The sequence below is a fragment of the Ammodytes marinus genome (genome assembly GCF_949987685.1).
Source record: "Ammodytes marinus genome assembly, chromosome: 6".
NCBI lineage: Eukaryota > Metazoa > Chordata > Actinopteri > Uranoscopiformes > Ammodytidae > Ammodytes > Ammodytes marinus.
Genome location: NC_137235.1, coordinates 27,425,504 through 27,449,892, shown reverse-complemented (window position 1 = coordinate 27,449,892; position 24,389 = coordinate 27,425,504). Strand labels below are relative to the sequence as shown.

The following is a 24,389-nucleotide window of genomic DNA, read 5'->3' as shown; positions in this document are numbered from 1 at the left end:
TGAGTGACATTTTAAAATGTCCAGATCACTCACTCTGGTGTTTTTTTTGTAGACAACTTGGTAGTTTGTTAAGAGTTGTTGTTGTCACTTCATTCGTCAGGTTCAGATTTAGGAAGCAGCCAGCAGCTTACGTTAAATAGGCTTTTTGTTTTGTGGATATGTATTACTTCACACATTCTTGCACTTCAATTTAAATACTTTCTTTATATTTTCAAAACCTGTCGAAGTTCTGCACTGAAACCGTTCATATATATTCAAGCAAAATGGTGCATGGGTCGCTTTCTTCACACATGTATAAACACAATTGATGGATTTATACTCACTGGCATGTAACTGTCTGCCAACACCGACAGGAAGTACTTGTGTCCGTTGTCTTTCACCAGATCAGCTTGACATGACTGCAGAGAGAGAGAGAGAGAGAGAGAGAGAGAGAGAGAGAGAGAGAGATAGAGAGAGAGAGAGAGAGAGAGAGAGAGAAAGAGAAAGAGAAAGAGAAAGAGAAAGAGAAAGAGAAAGAGAAAGAGAGAGAGAGGGTGTGTGAGAGAGAGAGAGAGTGAGAGTGTGAGAGAGAGAAATAGAGAGAGGGGGAGACAGAGAGTGAGAGTGAGAAAGAGAGAGCGAGAGGTGGTTTTCACTTCACTGCAGATGTTCCTGAAGGTCACTTTCCACTCATAGAGCATTCACAGCAGTCCTGTCTTTGGGACTATTTATTCATTTCACCTCATGGCAGCGCCTCAAAAACAGCGACTGAATACTGATGGCATACTGTTAAGTGTTTTTATTGAATAGTTCCTATGTAGAAGTGAGGGAAGTAAAAAGAATCAAGACCCTTATCGCCTATGATTCTGAATCCTTTAGATGACTTTACGCGTCTCACAAGCACTTGCTCCTGTGTGCTTTATTATGGATTGGTGGTTCTGTGTGCAGTCTGCCGCAACATGAAACATGCATCACAGTTAAGCTTACTGGCGGAGATCAAAGAAACTGTTTGACTCAAACAACGACAGAACATTTTTTTATGTTAATTTCAAACAAGATTCGGAGAAAATGTTTGATCATGCAACCACACACACACACACACACACACACACACACACACACACACACACACACACACACACACACACACACACACACACACACACACACACACACACACACACACACACACACACACACACACACACACACACACACACACACACACACACACACACACACGGAAGTGGAAGCACTGATAGAACTGTAGCCCCGTTTCCAAATTACAGATGTGATTTAGAATCAAACCCACCAAGACTAAACATAGATGTAACGTATGACCCCAATTATACTGCTTTAACAAAAGCATGCAGATCCATATTCTATAAGCCATGTGCTTTAGCACATTTGCTCTTTCAGTCAGTGAAAAATCATCAGTGCCAAAATATATAAATATTCAAGCCCCTGACATCATTATGCATGCAGCAGCAACTAATACATGTCTTTTTTATGGCTGCCTATTCACACTCTATTTCTTTATATCCATTCTGTTATGACATGATGCGCAGCAGACAGAATTCACACAATAAGCCTGTGATATTAAAGGTGAAGTAAGCGGTTTATTTATGTTAATATAAGTGTTAAATCGCTCTTTATTCATACAGTGATCACTTACATAATGTGCCCGTTTCATAAAGCTGATCTCTCAGTCAGCTGCTTTGCATGTAATCGGCAATTAAACTTATTGGAGGATCCCGAAATTTTTATCCAATCACAAGAGAGAACGCTACAAACGTAGACGTAGGGACGAGCGAGGGGACTGCTAACTGCAGTAACTGACAGGAAGTTAGCTAAAAGAACCTTTCCGCTTACAGCACCTTTAAAAGGTTGACAAAAATAAAAAAAACATCAAGATGGTAGATGTTGTGTGTGAGTGTTTGACATGACTTACACTGTCCACAGCCAGGATTTTAGCCCAGATGAAAACCAGCAGCGGCCGCAGCTCCCGGGCCGAACTCTGCAGCAGCTTCAATACGTAGGGGAAGATGCCCACCGACAAGGCCTGGAGAGAGGGGGGGGGGAAGAGAGAGAGAGAGAGAGAGAGAGAGAGAGAGAGAGAGACAGAGAGAGAGAGAGAGACAGAGAGAGACACAGAGACATAGAGAGAGAGAGACATAGAGAGAGAGACACAGAGAGAGAGAGAGAGACACAGAGAGAGAGAGAGAGAGAGAGAGAGAGAGACACACACAGTTTATAGAGCAGTATTGATATTTCAGTTAGGATCCGACTGGCTCGATGATTATGTCAAATTAAATCGACTGTACAATATTTCAAGAACAATGTTAGGTTGCATCTTCCAAGGAAGGAAACTAGGTGAATATTAATGGTATGAATCAGTTCATGGTGCCGTTTATTTTATGTTCATCTAGCCAGTCTAGTGTGACTTGTCAAACATGGTAAGCAGAAAGGTCACAGATTGGATATCCTAAAACCTTCAGCACAGTACTGTATGTGAACGCACCAGACTGACGGCCCAGGGACCCAGGTCCAGGAAGCGCCCGAGCAGGTCCAGAGCCCGCAGCCGATGCACCTGACTGAGGAGGACCTGGAAGAGAGCAGAGGGCCACAGGTCACACTGGGCTCCATTCAAAACTAGAGCAAGTCTGAGATTAAAGGAGGAAGAGGAAAGACAGCAGGGGAAAGGGCAGAGAGGATGGCCAAGGAAACGGGTGGCTCTCCCACCACTACTGCTGCTAACACACTGGCACGAGGTGTGTTTGTTTGTTTATGTGTGTGTATATCTGTGTGAGTGTGTGCGTTAAAGCATACATGAGTGGGTGATTCCGTGCATCCTCTTGGCTGACATTATATTTGTCTTCCTGAGGAGATGCTGCTTCAGGACAATACGTGTGTGTGTGTGTGTGTGTGTGTGTGTGTGTGTGTGCATCTCTGTGTAACTGCAATGGTTCATTGATGTTGAAGGGGATCACGATGTAGCAGTTTTGGCCGAGTAGAACTATGTTCAGGAGGCATATGGTCTGTGCTAAAAGTGTACAGTGTATGTGTGTGTGTATGTTTAGTTTAATTTGGCATAAAGCACAATGCATCACGGAGTCTGTGCGAAGGCCGGACACAGCTCTATCCCCATGGGACTGTCCCGCAGTGTGTGTGGGAACGAGCATATGGAGGAACCCACACACACACACACACACACACACACGGAAACTTCCACCAACACGCGATGTATTTTTAGCTTATCTCTGTGACATTAACCTGGTGTGTGTGACCACGCTAACAGAAGGGGCCCGGGGAAAGACCGGACCAGTGTTACCTCCAGCTTCAAGGGAGAGCGTGGGAACATGGACATGTGTGTGTGTGTGTGTGTGATGTGGGTGTGTGTTCTGTAAGTATAAACAAGCAATAATAATATCTAAACCTTCCCTGATATAATCTTACAATAAGTTTGTCACGATTCAGCTTTGTCAACCTGATTTGATGTCAACCTGATGTCAGTGAGTTAATTCCACAGTCACACTCACATAAGCAGTACAATCCCCGAGCTATGCCGTTGTGTGTTCAAGTACGGGAGAATTTGTATGTGCATATTGGTCTCCTTTCCCTTAATCAACACCTTGACTCCACTCTCCTTCAGTGGGGATGAGTAAGAGCTTCAGCCCTGCTGGTGCTGCGTGTGTGCGTACTGCGGCGAGACACGCGCCGTCATGTTGTTGTATGACTCACACACCAATGCCTTAAATCACTGTTGACACCTGATGCCAAACGTGTGACAATGCCAACGTGCTGCCGTTACGCTAAAGTCACAATTTACAGACGATGTAATCCCTTCTGTTAATCCATTCGCCGGATGACACCGCTGTTGTCAAGACAACGCCGCAACCGTGCCTCCTCTCCTTTTTATCCTGTCTTTTGCTCTTTTCATTACAGAGCATTATTGATGGACCACTCTCTGTAGTCCACATCTTTGCATCTTTCAAAATGGAGCCTGATTATAATTTGGCATCCGACCCCATAAATCCTCAGAGCACACGTCAATCTCTTTAAAGGCCTACTTCACCGGTTTGAATATGAAGGTGTATTGAATTCTGAGATCCTATGTAGTATAAATGTGCAAAAAAAAAATAAATCGGTTCATCCTAGCCTGAGAAAAGGCAGAAAGAGTGTTTTTTTAACCCTATATTTCTCTTTCTCGTGACATCACAGAAAGAGAAATATAGGGTTAAAAAAAAACTTACTTTGTAAATATTACTGTGATGTCTTTTACTGTGACATCACAGTAATATTTACAAAGTACGTTTTTTTTTAACCCTATATTTCTCTTTCTGTGATGTCACGAGAAAGAGAAATATAGGGTTAAAAAAACACTCTTTCTGCCTTTTCTCAGGCTAGGATGAACCGATTTAAAAAATGTTTGCACATTTATACTACATAGGATCTCAGAATTCAATACACCTTCATATTCAAACCGGTGAAGTAGGCATTTAAGTTTATCCTTAACTAAGCTAAACAGGGGGATAAAACATGTGTGTGTCCATCCGTTAGATCACGTAGTAAGCATGAAGGAGCTATGAGATTACTTTGCCCTCACAGTGTAAAGTAGGGATGGGACGATCCACTTTTTTTAGTTCCGATCCGATTCCGATACCTGGGGTTTGGATATCGGCCGATACCGATACTGACCGATACGATATCATAATTGTTATGCATTTTTTTGTTGGTGGTGATGTTATGTATTAGGCTAGGAAGGCTTAAGCAATTCTAATTTAAAAGAGCAATAAATATACACAAATGCATATAGGTTTATCTTAAAGGCAGAATTATAGAGTCACACAAAAAAAATCCTTCTCAATGATCCCTTCTGCCCCACTAGAATATGTGGTGGTCTGTTTGTCTAAACAGTCTTCCTCTCTCTGGCTGTATTTTACATTGGCTGGATTTGTCACAAGCCTCTCCACTTCCTTGACTTGGATTAGCTTTGGTTAGCTCACTGGCTAACAAACTGATATGTACTGTATGTCAAATTTTAAAGTGATGTCCTCTCACCCTCCACCGAACGTCGGCGCATGTTCGCTCTTACATAGTAAAAAAAAAAAAAAAAAAAAAAAAAAAAATTATATAAAAAATAAATAAATAAAAAATCGGATTTTAATATCGGAGCTGTCAGTCCGATATCCGATACGCAGATTTCGGCCATATCGGACCCGATACCGATACTGGATCGGATCGGCCCCATCCCTAGTGTAAAGCTGCATGATGTTGCATAGTCCTAAAGCAACACACTGCAGATGAATAGGGTAAAATGTTTAACTTACAGATATGATCATGAAACGTTGCCAGTCGATCACTAATATTAAGACAATTCTTCTTTGTATTACGATCCAGAAATGTTTATATGAAAATATGGCTATACCTAACTGATTATGTGTACATTTGCATCTCTTTGAAAAAACTAAAGTCTAGATGTTAGAAAAAGGCAGAGTTTAAATTTTGATTTAATTTTTATAACATATAAGTTTCCAAAATATTTAGCAAATCAAAAAAGACCATCGACAGGTCTTAAAAATGCATTTTTGACATGTTTTTAAAAACAAAATGTAGCATAAATCATAAAATTAAGAACATATGAACAAATCCTTCTGTAAGAAACTTCAGAAAGGTGCTAAGAAGGATCATTATTAAATTCTGATTATGGAATGTTTAGCTGATGTACGTGCTTTAGAAGTTTAGATTTTTGGAACACAAAAATAATACTGAGATGAGATATTGGTCGGTAAAAATGATTGTATAGTAGAAATATACAAAACTCAAATGGACACAATTTGGTCAAATAAACCCCTAAATGTTCACTTTGGACCTTTGATTGACTAGGAAAGAAGACTTGTTGAAGCAAAATAGCCTGAAAATTGACCAGTGCTTATAAAAATGTTTTAGCCTGCAGTATCTCGCCCTAAAGGCTGCTGCTGATTTATTTCCCCTCTGTCTTTAATTCGACATCAACAGCGCGCACACACACACACACACACACACAGCTACAAAGCATCCAACGCTCCATAATCAGTCTGCCTTTTTCTCGGCTTCTAACGGGTCCCGACAGAACTGCTGTATGGCAGGGCATGCGGCTGGCAGCGCCCTGAGTCAGCAACAAATTACCATTCAACACGGACCACTACTACGCGGTGATATAACAACACCAGAACTGTACAAGCCCATGGGGGGGGGGGGGGGGGGGGGGGGTTTGCTGGTGCGGTGGAGGGAGGGAGAGAAGGAGGGAGTGAGAGAAACATCCCACTGCTGTAACTCAGGGCCCACTCACACTAGGGCCGCGGCCCCGTGCCCAAGCTCATTTGCATACTAAAGTCTAGAAGCACGGAACAGCCCCTTGGCCACGGCACACTTGGGAGAGGTGTGCCGTGAATGAGATGACACGCGCACAAGGAAGCGCACAGGCGGCGTTCCTGACGTGAATTTATTAAGGGTGCATTGTCCGTTAACGTCCGCTGCCTTTCTAGTCGGCACCAGAATTGCCCACCACTTGGACTGTAGCTACATAAAATGTGTGAGAATTAACGTGTGTGTAGGCCTAGGTGTGGGCTAATAAAAGAGGGAGAGAGCTAAATAGGTGAGCGCAGAAATCAAAGCAAAAAGGTTTTCGTGTTTACTCACGTTCGTCAGATGATTTTTTTCTTTTTCCTCCCGTCAGCTGTCATAATACTGCCTTTACGCATGGCGGTGGAGACGAACACAAAACAACACACAACGGGACTCCGCGGCCCGGTGATAAGGAAACAGTAGCCTACGCTAAGGTTTAAGAAACTTTATAAAGACACTTAAAAAAACGATCTCTGCCCATACAAAAAGTTCTGACTTGGATTACTTGATGGAGCGATCGATGTGTATAAAACCATCCGGTACGTATGGTCTGATGACGGGCCGTTATATTAATAATAAACAGCGTGCTGCACAAATATGAGACTGTCCATCGCGACCTATTACGTCAAGGCTACATTTGAAAAAAAAAACAATAGATTACTGATTCTCGTTGCTCTAATTTAGAAGTGGAATATATGATGCAAATTTGGCCGGATGAAAATATTCACAAACAGTCGTATAGCCTACAAGTAGACTACGCTCCGAATCCTAAACGCGCACGGTGACGTAGGCAAGGTGCAATCGTGCCCAGGCCACGAGCAGTGTGACCACGGGGCCAGCGGGGGGAGTGGGGAGGGGGGGGGGGGGGGATCGTGCTGAATCTTCCTGCAGCACGGAACAGGCAAACGGCCCTAGTGTGAGTGGGCCCTCAGCAGTGGACAAAGTCAAAAGGTTTAAGCAAGATTTCACCTCAATGAGAGCATCCCAAACTTACTACACAACTACAGGGAGCACTGTTGATGTCACAGGCTTTGTTGCTGCGTTGTAAAATTAGATACAATTGGCCTGCAAAAGCTGAGCTCAATTTTATGAATATGATTTTGCACAGCATATCACACTTTTTCTTGTTTGGCACCAGTTGCCAGAATGATACATCGTTTTTTCAGCAGATTCGGTTCTCTTTTACGCCTATCGTTTCCTCTGGTCTGAATCAGTTGGTGAACAAAACTAAATGCAGCGTCATAACGTTCTTTTCACACATTGGTCGGATGTGTCTGCAATAAGGTAGCTCCTGAACTGCTTTACGATTGGTCAGAATTTCCATGCGGGAAAACTATGGGGAATGGGACAACATGTCTCAATGAGATTACCTGTATGAATAAATACAACCAAACAGGAAGTACTGTATTGGTCTGAATATAAGACGGAAATAGGTCGTAAAAAGTCAGGTCGTCTTATATTCGGGCTCTAACATTTTGGCGTCCAGTAAGTGAATGCCCGTTACCAGAGTGGTCATTCAGCTTAAAGACCTGCTGCTGTATGTCCAACTTGGACTTATTTTCTCTTTTTTTTGGGTGGAACACTGGCGGTGCACTCCGTGTGTGTGTGTGTGTGTGTGTGTGTGTGTGTGTCTGTGTGTGTGTGTGTAGTCTTGTACCTGCAGTACTATTGGGAGCTGCTCAGGGGGGTTTCTGTTCTCCACGCCCATCGTCAGCCACACCTGAAACGCCGTCAGCTGTTCTGCAAAGAAGGGACTGTGCTGTGGACACAAAACACACACACAATATTTAGCAAGATTCCAAATAATTTATTGTGCTTAGTTTCTCACACACACACACACACACACACACACACACACACACACACTAATGAGCCGGTCTGCAGTGACTAGCTTATCATTTCTTAACAACCCTGACACATTGAGCTAAGAAGTGACACTGCACTGCAGTGGCGACATAAATCCTGATCTCTCTTGATCACCTTCCCTCTCTCTGTCTCTCACTCACTCCCTCTCTCTCTCTCTGCCTCCCTCTCTCTCTCTCTCTCTCTGCCTCCCTCTCCCCCTCTCTCTCTCTCTCTCTGGTGCCAAAGCAGTTTGCCTGATTGATTGGTGGCTATAAGCAGAGTTTTTGATCACGCCGAGTGTTAATATTGCAACAAGAATTACAACAGCGCTGTGTGGACGGGTTGATGGATGTAGAGAGGGGAAATATCAATGCTTCACGGCTGGATGGCTAAATTAATTAGTGCATAATCAAAGCTTAATAACTCTCCACACACACTCACTGATACATGAAAAAGGTTTGCGTATACTGTGAGTAAAGGAGCAGCCCAGAGATTTACACCTCAAATAGTGGGTACCACGTGTACCCATATGTATTATTTCACAAACAAAAACACCAGACTTTCTTTCAGCTCACACAAAGTACATGTTCTGGGTATGAGCTGAAAATGTATACAGGTAGCGCGGATCGTGAGGAGATATTCACTGATTTTGACAAGAAGAGATTTTGACAGCAAGCGACTGACTCCACCTTGCAGGGTTTCTGCAGGGTTTAATACTATAGTGTAATCCAAAGTATGACAGTCTGATGAAAAACCTGTTAGGAGAGATATACGGCCTTGAATTATTTATTATATTCTATAAGAGTTTTTCAGAGCTTCCCAGCAGTATATAACAAAAATTCGTAAAGTTATAATCAATACAACTTACACCACCTGGGACTGGAGAAGCAGCGGAAAAGGGATAGATGGATTAACCACCTTTTAGTTTATAGGGGTATAACGTTGGCTGACAGCCTGCAATCGGATACAAAAACATTTTATAACGAACATCACCGCCTACGGCAGGCGAGCGGATATATTCTTTAAAACGCCTGAGCTTAAGCTTCTAACGCCTTCCTTCGAGGACACTTTTGAGATAATTTTGAGCCCTGAGTAGTGCCTGCAGTCTTTTTTTTTTCTCAGTTTGAAAACAGACCCAAAATGCACCACCATCAATGTAGGGCAGGCTGTGCATGTAGCCTGAGAGGCAAAACCCAGGGGCAGGGAAGTCTTCAAGGAATTTTCTGCTCATTAAGTTCATTTCTCTAAGTGTGCGGTGCTGAAAGAACCCATATCAGATGAAAGTATTGCCCTGTTTATCAACTCCTCTCTCATCTCATGTGGTTATGGTGGCTGAACATTTAAGGAGGACAATTTTCACACATGTAATTAAGAAGTGATTGAGATGGTAAATTGCTGCCCATCTACAAATATGTACCGTTAATAATGTACACAAGGACATTATATATTACATACATTATAGAAAAACTGATAGAGAGTGGTTCTCTGCTTTTATCTGCAGGTAATAAGTACAGTGAGCTTGAAGGCAGTGTAGGGAGAATGAATCCTACAAAACAGGCTAAAATTAAAGGTCACATTTCTACAAGAAACGTTTTTCATGGTGTTGTGTCGAAAAAAAATAACATTTATATTTCGCACAGTGCCATTGCTGAATCTCCTCTTTTCAACCTCTATCTAAAACATACTGTATAGCATAGTGGACAGTCCAGAGTGGAAGCCAGGAATTGGAGAGAATTATAGCGATGTGAACATTTAGGGTGTCTATAGAAAATACCAAATGTCATCTACCTCCGTAAGGCAGACCAAAACATAAAAAAGCATATTTTGCGTGGGTGGTACAAAGTGTTGCAGTCATAGGGTTTGAAGCACTATATTTTGTTCTCAGTTTGTGACCAGGAAATTGAGGCGAACAGAGAGGAATGAAAAGGAGGAGGGAGGAGGGAGGAGGACAGTGAGGGGAAGGTCTCCTTTAGTGGTCCTCAGAGGCTCAATTATGGGGGGGGGCGGTAAGTGTTTTCGGCTGCAAGTGCAGGAGACAGCAGAGAGAGGGAGGATGGGAAAACTGCTCCCAGGAGAGGAACACTGGAGAAGATGGCCAGCTCCGAGGGGCCCGGGCGGAGGAGACGATAAAAGTGCCAACGTCGAGGAAAACCTGCAGCGCTACCACATCTCTAAGGTTCTTCTTTTTATTATTAGTTTGCGTTATAAAGCACATGTTGCTCACACACACACACACACACACACACACACACACACACACACACACACACACACACACACACACACACACACACACACACACACACACACACACACACACACACACACACACACACACACACACACACACACACACACACACACACACACACACACACACACTGTGTAGTTGACCCAGATGTCTTGAGTCATCATCAGTTCAATCAGCCCTCTCGCAGCGGGTTTCCATTACACTCAGCATCTCCATCACAGTCCCCCCTGCCGTGTCAGTAAATATAACAACAAACTGGCTGAGAGTGCAGGCCAGGGCCCAGTGGTTTCAGCCCTACTAGCTTTTATTTGACACTCACACTTGAATTATTGGAGCTGACAGTTTACAATGTTATACGCCCGGGGAATGAGTGTGTTTCTGTGTGTGTGTGTGTGTGTGTGTGTGTGTGTGTGTGTGTGTGTGTGTGTGTGTGTAGATGCAGGTGGTAAAAATGTTGCAGTGCAAACAAGGGGCTGCTGATGTTTATAGGCATCAGTGGTGGACAGAGCCGGGGATGAGAGCAATCCATCAATGCTAAGATTAACAGTAACTGCTAACCTCACACACAAAACACACACACACACACACACACACACACACAAAAACACAGACAAACCATTTTTCCTTCTTTCAAGTGAAGATGAAGAGATCTCAATCTTTCTTTACCTTTTACACACACACACACACACACACACACACAAACAGACAGACAGACACACACACACACACACACACACACACACACTTACTCTGAAGGCGGTGCCCTCCTCAATGATGGTAGGCAACTGAGAGAGGCAGATGTCCACGGCCAGGTCCCACGCTTGCCTGCAGAGAGGTGATACACACACACACACACACACACAACAAGGACATTATAATTACGACAAACATCATAAGGAATAATCCCAATTATTTATCTCCTTAGGACTTTAAATTACTTTACTTGGGGGAAAAATGCATTTCAGCACTTTGTCCTTGGTCATGGCTTTGCCTTTACACCCCACCACCACCACTCACACACAGTCATGATTTTTTCTCCCGAGCGCAAACACTTCTTTTACATTCCCAGCACGAGGTCCTGGAGAGGCCAGCTCAAGCAGCCCTTTAATCCCTCTCTATTAACACAGGCATTCTCTCATGGCCTTCATATCTTATTCATGGGGTTATGTAACTGACAGCAAAACCTTATCGCAAGCTCCTCTATATCCATCCAATTCTCGGCTAATTTTTCCCCTTGCAGTGTATTGAGCTCATTGCCTTTTCTGCTCTCAGTTAGCACAAGACAGGGGGCTTGAGTCATTGACACAGTAGATGCACTGCCATGTAATGCAATGCTGAAAAGAGTGACACAGAGTTCACCGGTGTAACAGCTTTTTTCCATTAGCTGGGAGCTGTAAAATAGAATTGCACTGACTCTTACCAGTTCAAGGTGCAACATGCGACAAACATGTAATCGACCTAATGTATAATACTCGACCAAAAAGAACATTGCTTTTCTAATTGGAAAACATAGGGACAAATCTACCAACGCCAGTCAATATGGCCCCCTCATCAAACCACTTTTTAAATTCTAAAAGTAAAAAAAAAAAAAAAAAAAAAAAAAAAAAAAAAAAAAAAGCAATTTACTCTAGCTCGTTTCGGCTTGTATACAAGTTCAGGCTAAATGGGGAGAATTTATAAATGTGCCTGCCGCTACAGAAGGCAACACAGTTTTAGCCTTCTAGCTAAAATGTCAATAACGCTAAATGGGCATGACTGCATTATTAAGAACAGGTGTTCATTCATTCTCAAAGGGTTCTCCAGCCATCTACTGTAAGGTGTGGTTCTAGAGAAATCAGACCATCTCACAGACCATATCACATTACCTAATATTTGAGGCAAAGACCACTGCTTGTTTTGTGTGTATATGTGTGCCATATATAGGGCTGCAACTAACGATTATTTTGATAATCAATTAATCTGTCGATTATTTTCTCGATTAATCGATTATTAATCGATTAGTGTTTTGGTCCGTAAAATATCAGAAAATGGTGAAATTTTTTTATCAATTTTCCAAAGCCCATGTTGACGTCCTCAAATGTATTGTTATGTTCAAAACACAGATATTTCAGTTTACTGTCATAATAGGATTAAAGAAACCAGAAAATATTCACATTTGAGAAGCTGAATTCAGAGAATTTGGACATTTTTTATTCAAAAATTACTCAAAACGATTAATCAATTATCAAAATAGTTGGCGATTATTTTAATAATCGATTAATAATCGATTCATCGATTAACCGTTACAGCTCTAGCCATATGTATTGTCATTACATTTATCAAACAAAATACATGTTGTGTATAGCATTTCTTAAACATTTTAATCCTATAAAGCAATAATGAGGTAGAACTTCAAGATAACCATGGGAGTGTGGTATTTTTGTGAGTTGTTTTTGTTTGATAGAACATCTTTGCGATTGAGACACATGGAACCTTTGCCAGGTGCTCATAGTCAAAGGTTTTGTACCATCATCAAAAACAAAGAAATCTCAGCTGTTATGCATATAATAATATTATAATAATGCATGATTGTATTTGTATTGTCTTATATGACAGTATATCGTGGATTCACAGCTGCTAAGCGAGTGATTTCTACTCGATGGAAACCTCCTCATTCTCCCTCCATCACACATTTATATCCATTTCATGTTTTGTTATTGTATTTCCAGTATTGCTTTGTGCCTTTGGTCTTAGTTATTATCCCTATGTTCACTTTCAGTCTGCTTGTTTTGCATTCTTTCTCACTCTTTTTTTATACCATGGTAGATTGTCTCAATAACCCTAGATTGTCAGATATAAGAAAAACACCAACATAAGTTTTCTATCTTGATGTACAAATTTTCAAAACGAAAATTTGCTTTCCTTTTACTTGAAGGGTTAAGCAAATGGTTTTATTGGTTTCATGACTTGAAGTACTACAATTATAATCTCTGTCGAAATTTTGCCCAACTCATACAGTATCTATCCACACTGGCCCTTTATGTAATCCAACACTGTGGTAACAAGTAGAAGGAGCTGACTAATCAGTGAAGACACGCTCACAGCATCACTTCAGATGACTGTGTTCACTTGCACGCTGCCTGCCAATGAGTAACTCATCATCAAAACCTGTCCATTTATATGTGTGTCTTTGTGTGTGTGTTGTGCGTGCGCGATGAAAAGATTGTAGGGAACCAGTTGGCGGGGCTGACTAAGCTCTTTTTTCCCCCTGTTGCCTGCAGAGAGTGGTGCAGCGTACGCACGCCCACAAACACACGCATATAGAGTGGAACTGGAAGCACACCAACACACACACACACACACACGATACTGCCCGCACGGGACTAATCAGCCTTAAGGTTTATCTGCTCTCCTCAATCCTGCTCCATTTGAATAACAATTGCTGTTTGTGTTTCGGGGCAGCGACATCGATCAACGAGCTCCCAAATTGCTTAATTCACCCTCCCCAACCCACCCTCCCCCCTCCCAACCGTGCCGCCTGAAAACTTTTATATTTCTACTCTCAGTTTATCTGTGGCACTTCCATTTTTTATGGTTCTCTCAGTCTCGATTCCTTCCACTCTTAAAGCACCTCTCTCTGTCATTATTCCGTCCTGCTTAATACTGCAAGTGCTGCTGCTGCTGCTAAACAAAGTGCAACTCCCTATTTTCTCTGGCGGTAAACAGTGCAATATACCCCCCCCCCCCCCTCCCCCAATCTAAAATAATGGGCCCTGTGCGAGCGTGAAAAGAGGGAGCATTGCTTGCATAAGGAGCAGAGTTTTCTATACTATAAGTGATGCCAGGGTGTTACACAACAAGTCGCTCCCCCAGGCACAGAGAGTAAGAGAGTTTTTTCTTCTTCAACATAAGCGAGATAATGAGTGGGAGAGATGGAGGGAGGCATTTATAGAAGACAGAGACAAAAGCAGTAGGAGAAGTGTTTGTGTAACTAAAGGAAGATAGATGGCGATGGGATAATATTTCTCTTACACACAGTGTGGAGGACAATGTTAAGTCAATGGACAACAGAAAGGATTCTCTGCACCTCTTTCTCTGTCTAAATACAATTGGAGTAATGAGAAAACACGGTGGTTTGAATCAGCCAAGATGGTGAGAATTGTGAAAACACTGTATCAAGTCTCAGGCCGTGTAAGTAAAAGGGATGACATTCTTTTTTTTTTTTTAAGATTTTTTTTTTGGCATTTTCAAGCTTTATTAGACAGTACAGAGTTTAAATGTGGAGACAGAGAAAGAGGGGGGATGACATGCAGTAAAGGTCCACGGGTCGGATTCGAACCTGTGACAACTGCAACGAAGGCTGGAGCCAATATGGTACGCGCTCTATCCAGCGCCCCAAAGGGATAACATTCTTAACCCTTGAGATGTTGCTTATTTAAAAAAAAAATACAAAAAAAAAACATTGATGTAAAAAACACCACTAAAGTAGAGCCAGTACCAAGTAGTGGAAAAGCCCCATATAGTGTATGTTTTCTAAACTAACCATTTTAAATAATTAAATATATATATATAAAGAAGCCCGATGACATCAACGTCGACCGATTTCACGGCACACACCAAACAGATTCGTGTCTCCGAGCCCTCCCGACTCTACGACGGCGATTATCGGGCCGGTGTGTCCTGGCCTTAACTGACCATACAGCAAAGCCTTGTGGATGACTGTTCCCTTATCCTTGTGCCTTCTGCTCTACAAAACCAAAGACGTGTGTATGTATGTGTCATGCCTGAGCTGTGTTTGTGTTTGTGTGTGTGTGTGTGTGTGTGTGTGTGTGTGTGTGTGTGTGTGTGTGTGTGTGTGTGTGTGTGTGTGTGCGTGTGTCTTACCACATGGCGTGCATGTACGTGGGGGGCAGGCGGGGACTGCTGACCGGCGTACAGTTGTACGACCTCATGATCCTCTCGGCCAACAGGAAGTTGCGGAACAAGCTGGCCACCAGCAGGTCCTGACGGAACAACTTCTGGAACAAATCTAAAAGAGAAGGGAACCAGGGACTTATCCATCATGGAACAGACTGAATAGGAGCACCACAGGGATGAAATGAACACAAAAATAGAATGAGAGAGAGAGAGAGAGAGAGAGAGAGAGAGAGAGAGAGAGAGAGAGAGAGAGAGAGAGAGAGAGAGAGAGAGAGAGAGAGAGAGAGAGTGAGAGGTAGAGAGAAAGAGAGAGAGAGAGAGGGAAATTGGGGCGCAGAATGAGTGAATGAACATCAGACTGGGTAAATGAATGATAGTTAAATTAGAGCAAAGTCAAAACTGAAAAATTTCCTGGTTTATTCCTTTTATCTGTCCTTGTCTTATTTTTTACTGAAACTGTAGTCAATTTTATTTTATTTTATTTGTTGGCATTTTTGCATACATTAGAGAGTTTTGGAGAGACAAAGATACAATGGGGCAGATAGGGGAATGACATGCAGAGAACGACTGTGGGCCCGACTCGAACCCGGGTCTGCTGCAACGAGGTGTGTGTGTGTGTGTGTGTGTGTGTGTGTGTCTTTGTGAGAGATATGGATTAGGCCTTGCAGCGCCTTCATTACAGGGATTCTCTCAGATGTGGGCCGTTTCGTAACCAGCAGAGCCCCAGGGCTTTAAATGGCTTCGGCATCCATCAGCATTGTCACATTGCTATTCTAGCTGTGACACATTTTGTCTAAGAGCAGTCTGAGTATATATATGTGTGTGTGTGTGTGTGTGTGTGTGTTAGTGTGTGTCTGTGAAAGTGTGACGCTTACAAGACACAGGTAAGCTATTGGTGAAAGTAGCCTATACATGCTGAATGCAAAAATGTAATTAAAAAGAGTGTGTTAGTATTTTCATCCAGACAAGCTGTGGGTGATAGTTAGTGACTGTGTTTGAGTTTTTAAGCTTAAGTGTGTACATACTTGATTGTATACTTAATTAGGGCTTAAATGATATCCTCCATTACTGTGCCAGACACTCCAAAAACAATTAATCTCCATTGGAGGAGCCGACCTGCACTTCCCGACTTGTTATATAAACACCGTTCTTATTTTCAACCACTTGGGACGTTCTGAAAAGTTTTAGTATTGCTGATGCCTCACTACTGGCCTGGTTATACGGTGGCCTAATTGGAGCTCCTTGTGAGCTGAGACACACAGGTCTTTTTCATTTGTCATCATTGGCTAGACAGTGTTAAAATGAAAGACTCTTTTAAACCGTTCCAAAACTTTAGTTTCCAATAAACTGTCTTTCATTATGTTTTGTCTTTCCACAGCCTTTAACTTTTCTTGTTTTTTTGCTCTTGTTTAGTTATTTTAAAAAGATAATTACATTTGAATACGACCTACGTCTTATTTTCATACTTTTCGTTTTTAAAAGGATGTACTTAAAAAGAAATGTATTTGATCCAAGACCAGCTTCTACACAGTGAAGAACAACCTAACTTAGCACTAGCTCCACTTGTGATAAGCAAACCCCCAGAATCTAAATTTTAATTCGATTTAAACAGGCAGTTATATTCAGGGCCAATCAGAGCAGACTGGGCTTTTCGGAAGGCGAGGCTTGAAGAGAGAGGAGGATGAAGAGAGGAAATTTAGCAATGGCACTGTGAGAAATATAAAAAAAAAATTTGGACACAACACCATGAAAAGAGTTGCTAGACGAACCCAAAATGATAATGTTGAAGCTGAAAATGAACATACAAGGTGACCTTTAAACAATAAATAGCAACAATACAACATGACATAAGGACATGCAGAAAATAACAGACTGACAAAATAGGCCAGTATTTTTCTTATGTGTGTTCTGTTATTATTGGGGTTGCGATTGGCTGGAATATGCCCTAGTGCAACTGCAATGGGGGTTCACGGATTGGCTGACCAGTTGCCCTTTTAAACTAGCCTGGCTCCGCCCGCCCACCTACTTCCGCCCAAATTTCATTTTCCCTTCAGTAGTCAGTCTGGGGATGGGGCGTATTAGTGGGATTCTGCTCGTCCACAGTTGTGGTTGTCCAATCAGCGAATAGAGCCAGTGGCTGAGAACGATGACTTCAAAGTTTCAGTTGAATGCTGAGTTCCTTTATACTCGGAGCTCGGAAATTTCCAACTTGGTAGTTCCGAGTTCCGACCTGTCAGTGCATCTGCTCGGGAAAGTATGGACGCCTACAACCTTTCTCATCCAAATAACTAAACGTTAGGCTCTAGCAAGTTACCGTTGCCAGGTAACGGTAGATCCATAGACTAAAATATGTAGTGAAGTCGGAAATTTCCGAGTTCCCTATACAACTGGAACGCACCGTCAGAAGCCGGCTCATGACGGCACGACTTAACGTTACGCGATTGGTTGGCTAACAGACACCCGCCTCAAAGTGAGTGAACGTTTGCCAATTACAGCAGTTCCAGACCTTCTGTACAAATGAAATGAAGTACGATTCAGGGGTTGCACCCTACGTAGGCTGCATTTGAAGACCGATTGCGTCATAGCGGCGCGCAAAGGCTGTCCCGTTTGCAAGGCTCCTTGCAAGGCTCCTCATATGCGGCCGAGAAATGCAGCCTTCGTTTCACGGTTTTGAAGGCTGCATCAGATGTATCCTTCGTGGCCCAACATATCCCAAGATTCATTGCGTTTTTTTCAGAGATGGCATAAAATAAAATAAAAAATAACAAAACAGCAACGTGTTGCTCCATCTTCTTAACTTTTATCTTCCTTTCTTTTTTTCTTGTACTTTTTTTTCTTTTCTTCTGGTAGGCAACTTCTTTTTCTTTTTTCCTCCATTGACAGGGCTGTCTCCGTTGGCAGCAATCAGGGTTGCTAGGCAGCACAGGAGCGGCGAGTCGTCACGCAAGGTAACGGCTTGTTACGTAAACCGGAAATGCTCGTAAACCGAGACCTGCGGAGACCGTCTCATTTAACAAGGCTCGTTGGCCTTAAAACCGGCCTTAAAATCGGCCTTCATAGGCTATAGCCTTCATAGACCGCGAGACTGCGTCCTACCAAGTGCGTGGTCTCTGTAATGGGATACAGCCAGAGTGTGAGTGTGTGTGTATGTGTGTGTGTGTGTGTGTGTGAAGCCTCACCTCTAGGCAGCACATTCCAGGCGATGGTGTCGGTGATGGCTGTGAAGATCCAGTTGAGTTCTCCGAGGGGAGTGCGCCTGTCGTTGAGTCTGCCGGGGATCCTGCAAAACGCAAAACACGCACACGCACACACACACACACACACAAACACAGAGATGGTGGTATGTCAGCGGCGCTCACTGTATGTCACACAGTCAAATCAGGGCACAAAGTGGCAAACTGCTCAGTAGCATCAACACAACACATCAGAAGAAAAATGTACATGTACAGGGACTTAGGCTCTTACTCAGAGAGACTAACAATGAGTGCAAGTTTGAATATATTAATCTGTGGCTTTCACACTTGTGGCTGCGCAAGCCAAGAGGCCAAGAGTATGGGACACAAAGCAACATAAGGCACAGCAGAGCAAGAAGGTGTAGCGTTTGGTTTCTGTGTGAGATTTACATATAGATGGGTTTCAGGTGACAATTTTAATGGAACATTTTCAACTGGGCTGTCTCAAAAGGATTAGGCACATATGAATAAGTTTGAGTGCTGATTTAACCTGCAGACTGCCCCCTCAGCTTATTGGAAATAATCCATATTTATTGGAGCCGATCTTATATACCAAGAAAAAATTAGAAGCTACCTAACAAAAAGAGAACCCACAAGCAGCTTGAGTGTGAGGAGAGAGAGCTGAAGCCGGAACCAGGAAATCTGTGCGAGCAACAGTATATTTGAATGCGAGCGACGTATGTGTTTGCTTACAATGCGAGCAAGAGCAACTCGAGTGAGGGCAAAGTTTGAGGGAGAGGAATAACAAAATCTGACTGTGAAATCAATGAATCATGCTCTCAAATCAGGACACCACATCCTTGAATAAAGATAGGAAAAAAAACTCCATAGGCATTTAATTAAACCTGATTGTTACTATGCTTTTTGAACACTTTTTCTTAAATAAAGTGACGGATTGTATTAAAACATCTTTGCTAAATCTAAATTCACCAAAACCTATGCACCATACATCTGTTTAAATACAGAAACCCTGAGCTCATAGCCTCGCAGTTCAAGAAAATTCGATTCGATTTATTTTCCCGTGAGCAGAGATAGTAGGAGCACCATGTAAATGAGAGCAGGGAAATCTCTTTCACACTGAGTCCAACTTGGTGTGACAGTAATCTATGTAGCAAAAAAAAAATGAGGAAATTACCTTTACCTCACCTAGGTGTCTGCCTTATAATGAACACTATGTGGGAGAAGACAGGGCGATCACTAGCTGGCACACAGATATTGCAGCTCATGTGAACATGGGTCTCATTTGTATCCAAGTAAAGAAAAAGGGAGAAATATGCTTTAAATGAAGGAGAAAATGTAGAAGAAAAAGAACACTTCTAAGCATTACAGCTGACAGAGCTACAAGGGTGAACTATTTATTTATTATTATTATTTTTTTAAATGTGCAAGAAATATGGTCAACTATGGTATTTGCTGCATTTTCAACAATGCATTTTCAAAACAATGTTAAGAACAAGTGTATGGGGTGTATATGCGTCTATATTTGTTTTTCTATTTACATCACAGCCCTGGGATTCACCACCAGGCGTTCAATGCACAAACTGACACCCTCAAAATTGATATGCCAGTGTTGGAGCCTCAGAGGGCAGTCACTCCACTTGTGTAGGCCTCTCCAGCCCACATCTCCACTCATCTGCTAGACACACAGTTAAACTCGGAGGCTGAGCTTTAAAACCTGTTTTTTTTTTGCTAAGGGATAGTATAATCGTTATTCTTATTAGATATAGTAACACATCTTGCTATGAAATTAAAATGCTAGCCTCACAGAAGAAAGAATGTGCCAGAGTGAAGAGTTGTCTATTGATTTGAAACTTGACTTGACTTTTTTTTAATAAGCTATGTTTACTCACAACAACAACTTAGCCTACTTAACTAGATTAATGGAAGAACACCACAGACATCTCTGTTATCCCAGGATGATAAAACTTGTGATTGTAGAATTACTGGATAGCAAAAGAACTAACTCCCTTAACTGGGACCGCTTTGAGCTTCACTAAAATAATAGGGGCCTAACATGAGGACTTTTCTTCCAATTTTCCCCATAGCAGGAGTGTCATCACCCACTGTCACCCCAAAATACTTTGTTTCCACTGTGGATTTATTGTCATTAGTTGCTGTGCTGGACCACTGCTAATATCAAGTCTTTTTCTTGAGATGGAAGGGACGGCATTGTATACATTATCTGACCAAAAAAAGAGACAGTTAATATGCTTAACTCTAATTCATTAGACAAGACTTTCACAATGTGTAGTCAACGCCCAGGTCTGGCAGATGGCATGTGAATGTCGATGGCACCCCAAACAAATGAGTGCTAACTACACACTAGAGTCCCTGACCTTTTCCTGGCCCTAAACCTCCCATTTCCACCTCTAAGTGACAAATAACAGCAGCAGTGAAGCTCCTGGCAGGTACAAAGCCTACTGTATAACCGTGAGGGGGGACTGAACACTTCTTTGAGCGCCTGCCAAAAGCGTTCAGCAAGTCAGCACTAAGGATGAACACTCAGCACTCCATATCCTTGCTTGGTATCCAGTGGAATATATTTGAGGTTTGGAAAAGGACAATATATTGGTAAACGGATGGATGGACCGTAGAAGAGTTTGGCAAAATGCCCTCAAAAGCTGTCCAGGCTTGGGTCATCCATCAGAATACCAACACTTTGTATCAATTGCTTGTTGTAACCCATTTTAACTATGTTATATTATTATCCTGTTGTATTCCAATTTACAGTGGCACTTATTTAACCTGCTACTTCACATATTATTGTTTCAGTATCAAATGCTCACTCTTACCAGCCTATACGAATCTCTATTTTAAGGTCCAACTATTTAACCAATGATACAGTAGTAGGCCTATGTGTTAGCGTGAGGCAGTTGCTAAGACAATACAACTCACACTAGTCTCCAAGTCACTACAGGCATAAAGATCAGATATGTCCTGTCCACATTTAAACAACATTGGAAGTGTTGAGGGATTAGCACTGCATCAAAAAAATAATAATAAAAAGATGAATTTCATAAAAAAGGCTTCTCATCATCTGATATTAAAACTTGCTTAGGTCTTGAAACTATTTACGCACGGAGTCAGCCAATCGAATACATTGGAAGTGCAAATTGTAAGTCAATTGTGTCTATCGAACAGATCGTGTAAAGATAAATGTCTACTGAAACAAGGGAGCGATAACCTAGAGCGCTTGTTTTGATTCCCATCGGGGAATGGAATGTAAAAGCAGAGGAGACATTCGTCACAGTCAACAAGTAACTTCAGTCTTGTGAGAAGCTAGAGGGAGCCTGCTACGTTGCATCCCCTACGTGTGAACTGGGTGTTAAGAGTCTGTTTTTTTTGGGGGGGGGGGTTCATGTGGTGGATTTGTGAAGCCAAATATGATCCATATTATGTACACACGACAGCCATACTTAATAAGTTGTGTAGGGTTTTAAATAGTATTGAACCATCATGTCAAATCATGTGAACAGCAACAGACTCCTTTTATAAAAAGGAAAAAGCCGTTTGTCTCATCCAGCCCCTCCAGGCTTGCTGCGGTGTAGCTGACGCCTCTGTGGAGCGAGGAGGGCATAGACTACTTCCTTACGGGATTAATAATCTCTCTGGGTATTATTAATGCTCCAGTGTCTTCACCTTGATATGATTCCATCAATAATGGAGTCTAACTCTACAGGCCCCCATGGTGAGTGAAGCACAGCCGGGTTTCACATGGTGTCAGACACCTAGGGGGCTTGGTCGGTCCTCCCCACTGTGCTGCGCGTGTGTGTGTGTGTGTGTGTGTGTGTGTGTGTGTGTGTGTGTGTGTTTTTGCATGTGTGGGGGGGGACTTAAATGTACTGAGTAAGAATGCTGTAGCTTCAGAGAAGGCAGAGCGTGTATTGCATGCAGGTAAATATCCTCACTCGCTGGGCGTCGTGACTAAGGGGCCACTCACACTAGGGCCGCGGCCCCGTGCCCGAGCTCATTTGCATACTAAAGTCTAGAACGTTTGGCTAGTGTGACCACGCCATCCGTATTCCAGCACGGAACAGCCCCATGGCCACGGCACACTTGGGAGAGGTGTGCCGTGGCCAAAGTACAGATGCTAATTAGATGACACGAGCACAAGCAAGTGCACTGGCGGCATTCCTGACGTGAATTTATTAAGGATGCATAGTCCGTTAACGATCGCTGCCTTACTAGTCGGCACCAGAATTGCCCATCACTTGGACTTGTAGCTACATAAAATGTGTGAGAATTAACGTGTGTGTAGGCCTAGGTGTGGGCTAATAAAAGTGAGAGAGCTAAATAGGTGAGCGCAGAAAGCAAAGAAAAACGGTTTTCGTGTTTACTCACGTTCGTCAGATTTTTTTCTTTTTCCTCCCGTCAGCTGTCATAATAATGCCTTTACGCATGGCGGTTGAGACGAACCCAACACAACACACAGCGGGACTCCGCGGCCCGGTGATAAGGAAACAGTAGCCTATGGTCTGATGACGGGCCGTTATATTAATAATAAACAGCGTGCTGCACAAATATGAGACTGTCCACAGCGACCTATTACGTCAAGGCTACATTTAAAAAAAAGAATAGTTTAAGGATTCTCGTTGCTCTAATGTGGAAGTGGAATATATGATGCAAATTTGGCCGGATGAAAATATTCACAAACAGTCGTATAGCCTACAAGTAGATACGCTCCAAATCCTAAACGCGCACGGTGACGTAGGCAAGGTGCAATCGTGCCCAGGCCACGAGCAGTGTGACCACGGGCCAGCGGGGGGAGTGAGGAGGGCGGGGGGGGGAATCGTGCTGAATCTTCCTGCATCACGGAACAGGCAAAAGGCCCAAGTGTGAGTGGGCCCTAAAAGGCTATTGTGATCGGCCAGGGCCAGAATGTGTGTTGGATGCATGTGGGAAGTGGAGACAAGAGGGTGCACAGATGGAGGAGAGACAGACCAACGATCAGATAAATAAACAAATGGACGGCACACCGCTACTCAACGCTGACAGTATGATGGATTCGTTTTGCAACAAAGATCTGTAATATTTCAAGGCCGATGAGTGTGGCGATTACGAGCTTTCCAACTGCGCGTGACCTTTAAATGTCGCTCGATGAGTGGACTAGTGAGTGTGATGGCCATTAGATGCTTGTTCACACAGAAAAAATGATGACAGAGAAACAAAGCTGCTTTGAATACTATTTGAGACCAATCACTCTGGTCCATTTTTAAAGGCTGCCTTGAATCCCTCTGCTGAAGCCTCTCAAAAAGAAAAAAAACTATACATAGTGTGATATCGTGTTGTTGTTGCTAGGATACTACGAGGTCAGCTGAAAAGTGTCATAAGACTTTATAGGCAGAATTTCAGACAGCACAGATAAAAACATGGCTGATTCGTTCTTGGTCAGCACAGTAAAAAAGAGTGTGAACACACTGGCAAATATAATTGTGATTTGTGAGGGTCTGTGTTTTTCCCGGAGAGTTTCTACATTCCTTTTTCAAACTACCAGCAATGGCGGACTTCTGCATTGTGTGAAGTAAAATTTACACATCTTGTTTGAGACTTTGATATACATTTTTCTTAAATTGGCAGTCATAGTTTAATAGGGGACACAGAACAAGCTATGAACAGAACACCAACATATTTCTTTTAGAAAATAAAGTGTTAGAAAACACATGCATGCTGCTGTCCGTCTGACAAATGTAAGGTCCACTCAAAGCATTTTTTTTTTAGCTTTCTGTTGATCTCCGACCACTTCTGAGAAGAAAAACAATCTGGAAAACATCTGGCTCTTTCACCATTATGCTCCTCAG

General features: G+C 42.6%; 1 protein-coding gene across 4 annotated transcripts in view; it reads right to left on the bottom strand.

The window, feature by feature from the left end:
* Window positions 1–24,389, bottom strand: part of rptor (regulatory associated protein of MTOR, complex 1) — a 158,804-nt gene that overhangs the window by 62,228 nt on the left and 72,187 nt on the right. For all 4 annotated transcript variants that reach the window (XM_080029311.1, XM_080029310.1, XM_080029312.1 and 1 more), the window contains exons 9-15: window positions 18,538–18,638; window positions 15,326–15,470; window positions 11,212–11,287; window positions 8,024–8,125; window positions 2,501–2,584; window positions 1,931–2,041; window positions 324–398 (exon numbers count right to left, since the gene is read on the bottom strand). In XM_080029311.1, coding sequence (XP_079885437.1) covers window positions 324–398; window positions 1,931–2,041; window positions 2,501–2,584; window positions 8,024–8,125; window positions 11,212–11,287; window positions 15,326–15,470; window positions 18,538–18,638 — 694 coding nt within the window. The remainder of the gene's footprint in view (window positions 1–323; window positions 399–1,930; window positions 2,042–2,500; window positions 2,585–8,023; window positions 8,126–11,211; window positions 11,288–15,325; window positions 15,471–18,537; window positions 18,639–24,389) is intronic.